Source organism: Myotis davidii, unplaced genomic scaffold (genome assembly GCF_000327345.1).
Source record: "Myotis davidii unplaced genomic scaffold, ASM32734v1 scaffold1466, whole genome shotgun sequence".
Taxonomy (NCBI): Eukaryota; Metazoa; Chordata; class Mammalia; order Chiroptera; family Vespertilionidae; genus Myotis; species Myotis davidii.
In genome coordinates this window covers 223,792-234,425 of record NW_006297384.1, presented here as the reverse complement: position 1 = coordinate 234,425, position 10,634 = coordinate 223,792, and the positions used below count along the sequence as shown (strand labels likewise).

Genomic DNA, 10,634 nt, shown 5'->3' with positions numbered 1-10,634 from the left:
CTCTGTGACCACCCCTCCACCATGTGCCCTCCCCCCTCCCTGCCCTGTGCCCACCCTCCTGGCCCCGTGTCCTCAGGCAAGTTGCTGAACTTCTCTGGGAAGGTGCTAATAGCACCAGCATTTCGGGCTGCTGGGAGGATGAAAGGAGATTAAGGACTGAACTGCTCATCATGGTGCCCAGCGGGGCAACGACTGAGCAAAGTGAGTTCTTTTCTCCAACTGCTTTCCTATTCCAAGCCAGAGCTGCCATTTAGATGGCCTGTTCCAATGAGAGGAAGTGGAAGCCAGGTTTCCCAGGGGAGTGATCAATGCCCAGTGAAATGCGAGCGCTCCCAGCATGAACTGGAGCTGGCTGTCCAAATGCCTCCGTCCTGTCACTTCATTGGGTTTCACATCACTCGGCCCAGGGAGTGAGTGGCCAAACTATTCCCGGAGGATGTGGGAACCAGGCAGAAACCTTCACATCAAGATTGAGGCCCCAGCTGGTGTGGCTCAGTGGATAGAGCATTCGCCTGCGGACTGAAGGGTCCCAGGTTTGATGCCGTCAAGGGCACATGCCTGGGTTGCGGGGTCAATACCCACTGGGGGCATGCAGGAGGCAGCCGATTAATGGTTCTCCCTCATCCTTGATGTTTCTATCTCTCTCTCCCTCTCCCTTCCTCTCTGAAATATAAATAAATAAGTAACATTATTTATCAGTAGCAGCTAGCTCATCAAAGAATGCAGTTCTAGAAAGAACGGCCCGCCTACAGGCCCTGAAGCGGCCTGGAGAACCACAGCATCTGTCTGAAACGACAGAGCGAGGCTCCCATGGGCGTGGTCATGTGGGAGCCATGGCTTGACGCGCTGCATGTCCTGTCCAACCGCTGGAACAGTCACACCTGGACACGCCTCCAACGTGTGAGGACAAGCCCACGGCACTGCACGGAACCGGCCACCCGCTGACCCCAAGGCATGTTCATGGCCCAACCTAATTGGTCCTGTTTCAGGCTGTTGTTCATCCTCCCAAATGGCATTTGATTTAAATGGAGAGAAAGGTAAGAGATAAGCAACGTAGATTATTGCTTAAGAAAATACCAGTTTCTGTGATATTCCTGCCTTGGCACTCCTGGTAGGAGGAACTGTGGCTTGTTCCTTTTTATGACATCATCGAGAATCTTCCTGTATGTGCATCAATAAGGATGATTTTAACTTTTTTACAAATAGGGTCATCAGAAGATGTATTGTTGCACGTCAAGCACCAAAATATTCAGGGAAGACTTACCTTGTGCACAGTGAAACAGCCTTTTTAGTCAGCCCCTCAAAGATGCCACTGATTTGTAACAGTGTAGGTATAATAAAGAGCTGTTTTAAAGACGGGGCTTTTCATTCTCTCACACACCCAAGAAACTGTCAGGAACTTAAAAACACTCTCCCCAGGGGCCCATCAGACAAACCCGGGGGGAGGGGCGGGAGGGGCAAGCCTCCTCCTCACTCTGGCCCTGTCCTTCCCCAGGGCCCCCCGCCCTCACGTCAGGGCCGCCCACTCCTTTCTCTGCGCTGTTCCTCGCTTTGTAGAACGAACGGAAGCTCTGCCATGTGTGGGGGGGAGCAGAGGCCCCCCCGGGTGAAGGCCCTGGAACCGAGAGCTCTGCCAGTCCCCTGTGTGCATGGCCCCCTGCCTCCCAGCTCCTCTCAGCCTGCCCCAGCCTGGCCTGGCCAGGCAGAGTGAGTGCAGGGACGTTCCCCTCCCGCCCAAGGTGCCCCAGGACCAGAGCACAGTCCCGTCCTCTCCATCTCCAGGGGCGGAGGGTCCCTCTCCCACTAATGCGGTGACTGTCCCAAGTGCTGCCAGTGCCGCTGCGGACCCCCATGAGCTCCACCTGAGGGCCATACTCACTGGAGCGGTCATAGGTGTCATCGAACACCACCCTGCAGGTCTTGCCATTGTTCAGGATGCTCTTGCAGGAGGCGGGGTCGTAGGAGGCAGACCACGGCTGCAGGGAAGAGTCGTACTTAATGTCCTTCGTTTGCAGCGCGATGGGCGACTGGTTGTCTCCCTTGGCGATTGGGTAAAGCTCGTGCCAGTGGTCAGGACCTGGAGGAATAAACATTTTGTGATAGTCATAGTAGATATCAAGATCTGTGTATTCATACCTAAGTTAATGAGATCTTTTAACTGTATACACTAAGTCTCCAGGGCCCAGCCTCGCGCTGCTCTGTGCAGTGGACACAGGGCCACCTCCTGCCGTCGGTTGGACGGAAAGACTGGCACAGGTGGTGCTCAGAGCCCGCCCTGTGCCCGCACCGGCTGAGAGGTGCGTGCCCACCTCCCGGACTTGGGGCCACTCAGCCGGACCTGAGGTCTGGCTCCCGGAGGCAGCGTGGCCCCGGGAAGGGAGCCAGCCGCTCCCGCAGGGAGTGACACCAGCTCCGAGGGAGGGCTGCCCGATGAAGGCAAAGGGGCAGCGATGGTGCTGGGTGGTGTCCCCATCCGACCCCTCCACCCACGTTTTCTGGAGCTGCCTGCGGTCTGCGGTCGGCGGTCTGCGGTCTGCGCAGTGCAGGGCGCCCCGGACCCGTTGGGGACTCACCATTGTGGCTGGCGTAGCCCCACTCCTTGGCCATGGTCGTGCTCGCTGGTGGCTGCTGCCTGCTGTCTGCGGAGTCCGCTGTCTGCAGGGGCCCCGCGGAGCGCCTTTTATCCAGCTCCCCACACCCTGCATGGCCTTATTAGGTCAGCAAGGAGGGCGGGGGGCTAGGCTGGCTGGGGTGGTATTCAGGAGGCGGGGGGGGGGAGCCAATGAATGCCAAGGGCTGACAGCTGTCGGGTGGGGTGGGCGGAGGTCCCCGTGCCACTCCCGCTCCCGTCCCATCCCCTGGAGCTGCGAGGCTGCCCCGCCCGCGATCCTGGGCACAGATGTGGCGCCTTTCGCCTGGTGCCCCCTCCCCTGGCACCGTGCATTATTTTGGGGGTAAACAGGGTGTTGCAGTCCCTCTCAGCCGCCACCTAAGACACCCCCTCCCCCGGGCGCTGGCGGCGGCTGTGCGCTCCGGACCCCGTGACGCCCTAGAAGGAAGCGGGTGTGGGCCAGCGGTGCGGGCTCCCTGGCAGGGACTTGAAAAGTTCTAGGAGCGCGGGCGGGAGGAAGGCTGGGGAGGGCATTATCCTGGAGCCTGAGGAAGCGGTCAGTCCTGGAGCCGCAGCGGCATCCCGCAGACCCGGGGTCCCCTTGGCCGGGAGCGAGCTGGGCTGGACCCTGGGACCTCAGAGAGGCAGTGCCTGGGACCCCAGGTCCCCGCTGCGCCCCTGCCCAGGGGAAGTGAGAGCCCTCTGCAGGCTGAAAGGCATGCACACAGTGAGCCCGCTGCTTGAGACCACGACCTCGCTCTCCAGGACAAGCGGGAAATTAGGAGAAAAGGCGCCGGGGGTGGGGGGGTTGGGGGGGGTCCAGCATTGCGCTGCTTCCCTCCCTCTCCCAAGTTGCTTATAAGGAAGATCCAGGCGAAAGGAGAGGAGCCGGCCCCGCAGGGCCACGCGCCAGGGAGATAAATGTCTGTTGTGGCGCCCAGGGAAGGAGTCAGTGTGGTCGATATTTATATTCTCAACTTCTCCTTAGTTCCAGGCAGTCGTGATGCAAAAAGACGCCCGAGAGGCACCCGTGCAGAGCCTTCCCAGGGCTGCAGCCGCAGGTCCTGCTGATCTGACTGCTATGGGCGCAGTTTCGCCTGCGGGATTAGGAAGCTGGAAGAGGCACTCGCATGGGGCTAGCTCATCCCCCAGGCATGTGGAAAGACTGAGCCGCTCATAACCTGGACGCCAGGGGAGTCACTCCCCGGGTATTTTTGTGCCGGGATTACTGGATCCACACAATAGCCCTGTGGAATCAAGAACCCAGATAGTTCGGAAAATTCAAGCAAACACAGCAAAGCTACTGCCCTTAGACCCAGCTCAAATGTCCGGCTGGGTAGACAGTCTACGGCATTGGGCTGGCTGGGCATTTTCTGCTTTTGCTGGGATAGTGTGTTATCTGTGGTTGAGGAAGGTGTTCTATATTTGTTGAGGGCATCATTATTTTTATTAGCAAACTATAACCCTGTTCAATTCATTAAACTGTTACAATCACTTTTTCTGGTACATGTGGTTAGAAGATTGGTAACTGAATTTCATGCTATTTGACATAGTTGTAATACAGATAAAGTGTTTAATATAACAAAGTCTCCATACCAGGCAAACCCAACAATCTAGGAATTCTTCATATTGTTACTGTTTAGGCATAGAAGGAGTTTAAAAATGGATTTTCATAATTAAAGTTAAAAGAATGCACAATGAATAAATAATAGAAGACTTGCTCAATAGCACATAATTTCAAATAAACCCTAGGTAAAATATGCAAAGTGAAATATTTAATAATTTTTGGTGTGCCATCTTGAAAAATGGTGATTGGTGTTTTCATTGTACTTTCTTATAAGAAAGTAATAAAATTTGAAATTTCAAGACAATTTAGATTAAATCATGTCAGTTCTGACCACTATACACTTTTCAGAAACCACAAATTAATCATCTGCATCTTCATTGATTTACTCCAGCACATTTGTCTACAAATTTCAAAATTCCCTGTTGACAGAGCAAAGAGATCATTCTAAATTGTAGCCAAGATTTTGAGATTTCTGGAATGGCTTCAAAAAGAAAACTGTTAGGTACACACTGAGATGAATAGTGCCAGCGAAGCAATGAGGAATGATTAACTACAAATGATCTCCCAGCATCCTGACTGCTTCTCCCAGCACTGCTACCAGAAAGCTGATGCACTGAGCAATTTGTAGGACCACCCCCACCCCTCAATGAATATGTTCATAAAGAGGTAGGAGGAAGGGAGGGAGGGAGGGAGAGGGGGGTGAGATATGAAAAGAACACCCCAGGAGGGTAATGTGGGTAAACAGAAGTGTGGGGGGAGTCTCTGATTGTGAAGTGTCAACTAGGCTGTATGCTAAATTTATAAACTTGAAAGACCTAAGGTGATATAACATTTAAGTATATTTTTACTCTTGATTTGGTATTTTATTTTGCAAGATACCAGGCAATAACTCAGATAAATCTTCTGCAAGTTGATAGCATTTAGTGCTTCTAGTGCATCAGGAAAAATAAAGGGAGAAGCTGCCTCCCAAACATAAATTAGGATTTGAAGTCATTACATAATTGTGTTCAAATATTTTATATGTTACAAAGGCCTATATTTTTAACCACAGTTTTATTTTTAGAGAATGAGTTCTGTGATCTAAATATAAAAATAAAGCTCAATCACTTATCATAAAGTAAAAATATTTAAAATCAAAGAAATATAATAAAAATGAAATAAATTTGATAAAAATCAAATCTTTTACATCTAAAACACCAAATCTAATAAAAATCAAATTTTTAAGTTAATCTAGTTAACTGTCATACATAACACAACGTGTACCTTCCTCCCTGAAATGTTCTTTTGTGTTTTGCTTTTTGTTTCTTCCCAAAACATTGTGAACACGGCAGGCCCAGGCCCCAGTGCGACCCCAGTGACAGCTGAGCCACTTGATGGGCCTTCCCTTTAGGCTCCGTTCAGGGCAAGTTCACCATCAGCTCCCACCGAAGTCTGGCCGGAGGTGTCCCTGGCTCAGTGCACCCCCTGGGACAGGTTCCCCTGAAGCTGAGAGCAGGCAGTTGAGGTGGGGGGACCCCAAGCTCTGCAGTGAGACCTAGTCCTCAGGGTTCACAAACTCAAGCTCTTCTCTTTCTTCTTTTAAGATGTAGTGATTGCATGTTCCACGGAGGAAAGCTCATGCATTACATGTTGGAAACCTTTGCTTAGGATCAGAGTTAGATGGCGGAGTCTCATTTCCACTAACTAGGATGGTCTTTGCTTGTGAGATGAACCAGGGGGACTGTGCCTTGTTCAGACATTTCATAGCCGGTAGGTGGCCATTTGCCTCAGTGTTTCTGGGTCCTCGGAAGTGTGCTCTGAGCAACGGGGAGGGGGCCTGTCTCCCAGGGCCCGTGAGCTTCCCGGAGAAGGCGGGGCGCCCTGGGCCACCATGCCGCAAACTTAGTGCCTCCTCTGGCCTGGGCCCCTTTTTCTGGAATATGAACTGTGATGAGAACTAAAAAGAAATTGATTCCAACAAAGTGTAGCACTTCTTTGGTATATTATTTGGTAAATGAGCTGTTAAAAGTGAGATTCAAACTTCTTTAGACGTCATTGGGGTTTTCAGACCTCCGCCCTCCCTGCTTTCCAGCGGCCTCAGCCTCCCTCTCCGAACCAGCCTTGGTTCCACCGTCCTTTCCATTCGCCTGCGAAGGCCACCTGCTCACACCCACAGGTGCGGAGGCAGCGAGGCCCTCCCTGTGAGAGCTCCCAGCAGGTGTTCCTGCTCCTTTAAGATCAGTGCTCTGGGAGGCCTGCCTTCCCTCCCCAAGGATAGTCTAACTCAGTGATGGCGAACCATTTGAGCTGGGCGTGTCAGCATTTTGAAAAACCCTAACTTAACTCTGGTGCCGTGTCACATATAGAAATTTTTTGATATTTGCAACCATAGTAAAACAAAGACTTATATTTTTGGTATTTATTTTATATATTTAAATGCCATTTAACAAAGAAAAATCAACCAAAAAAATGAGTTTGCGTGTCACCTCTGACACACGTGTCATAGGTTCGCCATCACTGGTCTAACTCAAGGCTGGACCCTGCTGGACCAAAAAAAAGTTGCAGTGACTTTTTTATGTGTGATTTTAACCTTCTTTGTGGGGATACTGTCTCCGATATGATGTGAATTATTTCGCTTCCCTGGGAAAAACCAGGCACCAACCTCACCTCCATGGAGGCTAGAAAAGCCCCTGCTTCCCATGGGGGCTGCTGTCTGGCCGCGCGGTGGCTGCTCAGGGCGGAGTGACGTGTGCAAGCACCTGGAAACGCCCTGTCTCATTGGTCATTGTTCTCACTTTACACATTTAACTGAATAAACATTTAAGAGCTGGGAGTTTTCAGGACATCATTTTAAAAAGTACAAGTGCTATTTTGCAAAGCACAAGTGTGGTAAATCTAAAACCAGGGCCCCTTAAGACATTAAGAGACAATAGAGATGACTTTTCATCAAATTTCTGAAGGACATAGCAGCAAAATATCTGCATTGTTTGAATTTTTATAGCCTTTAAAGTCTTGGAATTAGTGGAATACACCACACAGCTATTTTATTCTATTTATTCCAAATGAATAATAAAGTTTAAGGAATCTATTTTCAAAATATTTTATGTTGATATAATTGCAAAATTTTCATGTTTTTTTCAGTCTAATTGAGGTATAATGGACAAATAAAATTGTAAGCTACTTAAAGTGTACATCGCTTGTTTTGTATAAATTTATTAAAATATGAGATAAATTATTTTAAAAGTAAAGTATGCATCCCGATTAATTGTTCTACATATACATTGTGCAAGGACTCCTGCCGTCTATTTAACTCACCATCACTCGCCTACTTACCCTTGTGTGGGGTGAACACTTAAGTTCTGCTCTCAGCAGATGTCACTTATACAACAGCGTTAGCGCCTCACCCTTATCCATCTTGTAGCTGAAAGTCTGGGCCCTTTGCTCAGGCTCTTCCTGTGGGGAAGCACAGGATGGAGTTGGCTGAAGGCAGTGGCCCCTGCCTTGACTTTTCCAAACAAGTCTGAGCCCCAGGTGTTTTACTAGAATCTTTAAGTTTAGACTTCAAAACGTCCTTGTTTGAAAGACACTACAGATGCAGGTGCTTTCTCAAGGATGCTCACCCTGCTGACTGTCTCTGAGGTTAATTTTAGCTCAAGCTGTTGTGACAATAAAAGCCTAAGGAGGCAGGCAATCGGGGCTTTTTTGGCTTCTTATGCCAACTAGCCCCTTAGCTTCTCTTCCACAGAAACACGTGCCAGAGTGCTCAGGGCCTGCTGGTCAGCCCCAGCAGACTTCCTATTTCCAATTTTCAGTATTTTAAAAGTAAAACTTTTTCTCCATAACATGCTGCTTAATATCTTCATCTCCTCTGATGCAGGTGCTGTAAAGCCTACGATAAGCTATTATTTCATGACCCAATAAGAAAAGAAGATGCTGCCAATTAAACCACCTTACACCTCCTTTTAACAATCCCATCAGCAGTGTGTCAGCCTGCCTTATACATAACGTAAGGCCAAGCTAGGATTCATTGTCTGTTGTCTTTAGAAAATTTTATTTGGACACTTCTGATTTTGCCTGTAAATGATAAAGATTATCTTATTATTGTAAAAAAAACAACTCACATTTTTTAAAATCCCATCACCAGTGAGGAATCAATACATCTTCTTGATTTGTAATGTTTTGGGGGGAAAATTTAGTGTGATATAATGTTAATTTCTCTTATAAATTACAGTCAACAGAAAATCATGGCATATAGTTTGGTCTTTGGTATTAAAATCAGTGAAAAGTAGCATAAAACTTTGAGGTAAATTTTCTCCAGCCAGAAGCTTCCTTAGTTGACAATTATCACCATAAAGAAAAACACGAGAATGATGCGGTGAAGTCCCTGACCTCAAGGTGGTTATGACACGTCCTCCTTCCAGGGAATCAGATGGCGGGGGTCGGGGGGAGTCCATCTGGGGGTGAGAGTGCCCTGAGCTATGTATGGATTTATCTGGGAGGTGGCCCTCACCTTGTTTGAGCACAGCAGTGTTTATAAACTTTTTCATATATCATCTCTGAAATGCCTGCTCACTCTCGCTCCACAAGTAGGCAGTCTTCTTTCTCTGTGACCCTGAGACAGAAGGCAATGCGCATGCTGACCATATGGTACCTGCATAAATAACAGTGCTGAGTGAAATCTGTGTGAGATTGAGGTCTAGAACACACATGTTTTGTTACATGCTAGCACACATGTTTTCCTGGAACTAATTCAGTGCATAACTAGAGCTGAAGCTTTCGGAATGATAGTTTTGTGTCAGAATTAGTTTTTCTTTTTAAAAACATATTTTTATTGATTTCAGAGAGGGAGAGGAAGGGAGAGAGAGAGAGATAGAAACATCAATAATGAGAGAGAATCACTGATCAGCTGTCTACTGCATGCCCCCTACTGGGGATCGAGCCCGCAACCTGGGCATGTGCCCTGACCAGGAATTGAACCGTGACCTCCTGGTTCATAAGTGGACGCTCCACCACTGAGCCACGCAACCCGACCAACCTGTTTTTCTTCATGCATCAGAAGTATCGTGTGAATTCAAAGACTTTAAGGAATTATATTCAACACTAAAGCAGATTTTTTTACAGGATCTGATCTATTTTAACCTTAAAATAAAATATTACTGGAGAGAAGTGGGAGCCCATAATTTGAGTTTTCAGACTACCCATTGACATGGAGTGTAAGTGGGTGGCAAACACTTGAGTGACGTAGAGTGAATGCAGCCTGTGAAGTCGGGGCTTTCTTCTCAGGCAATGAAAGCTCACGACTCCCTTTTCAACCAGAACCTGGTCATTGTTCCCTACCATTGGCGCATGTCAGCAACAGGGACAGATTGGAAAGCACACCTACGTTTCAGGGCCAACAAAGTTCCAGTCTAGGCTGACACGGAAAGGGGATCGCGGGGCCGGGTGGGAACACAGGGTCAGCGACCAGAGCGTCCAGCTCCTGCCCTGACCAGATCTGTCTGGCCGCCTCCCTGGTTAATCCCCGTTAAACCGCCTGGCAGTTTCTCCAGCGTCCTGTCACAGCGTGAGTCCCCCAGGCTGCCCACGGGGACCAGTTTCTGGTTTTTAGTTTCATGTACACTCGTAATCATTATGATTGACTTTAAAGACATTCTTCTTTTCAGAAGGTGCCAAGGAGGCTTAGAGAAAACAAAGAGTTCGCACAGAGAAACCCCCTCTCAAAGGGGACACTGCGCCTCGCTGGGCGCCGACAGGAGGGCACAGGGCAGCCCGGGCCCGGCCACGTGCCCCCCACATGGACAGGCCTGGGCGCGGCCCTGCGTGGACTTGCTTCTTTCTGCGGGATTCTTTGCTCACCTGGACCAGAACTGAGCCTGAGGGAGGAGCCCTCAGGTCCTTTCACCTTTGGCTGAGGGCACAACCTCTGCAGATTGGTATTTGATTGACAGGGCAAGCCAAGGGCATTGTTTGGGGCTCAGTGCTCAGGTGGCAACCAGCAGCCCCGCCCCTGGACGCAGGAGAGCCAAGGGCAGCCGCTGGCCGTGCACATGTCCCTGGGCCCAAACGAATTAACAACATAATCCATCGGCTGTACTCAGAAGCCGCCATTTCTTCACACTTTCATCACTGACAGGCTGTTACTAAGATCCACTTTGACTTCTGAAGGTACATTATTGAAGGAAACAAAAGAGACCCTCTGGCCATGATAAATTAGGAAGAGTTGCGCATCATTAACTTGTCCTGTAAATAAGTTGATTGTTCTTTTAATAAGGATACAGAAATAAAAACACCTCAGAAATATAAGTATTGAATTGTATGAAAATATAAATAATAATTTATTCCATACATTTAATATACTTTGAGCATCTGTATTTCGATTTAGATTTTACTACAGGTGTCAATAAATGACATGTCACAAATTTTAGCACCAATTCTCTCTCTCAGAGATGGTTTCTTTCAGCCAACAGACAGACACTT

The 10,634-nt window shown here is 48.7% G+C and overlaps 1 protein-coding gene across 1 annotated transcript in view; it reads right to left on the bottom strand.

Annotated features, from left to right (window-relative positions):
• The window catches only part of LOC102764293 (carbonic anhydrase 2), a 34,866-nt gene extending 32,169 nt beyond the window's left edge, over positions 1-2,697 (bottom strand). The window contains exons 1-2 of the mRNA XM_015570067.1: positions 2,574-2,697; positions 1,880-2,077 (exon numbers count right to left, since the gene is read on the bottom strand). Coding sequence (XP_015425553.1) covers positions 1,880-2,077; positions 2,574-2,607 — 232 coding nt within the window. The 5' untranslated portion in view covers positions 2,608-2,697. The remainder of the gene's footprint in view (positions 1-1,879; positions 2,078-2,573) is intronic.
• Between the last annotated feature and the right edge of the window lie 7,937 nt (positions 2,698-10,634).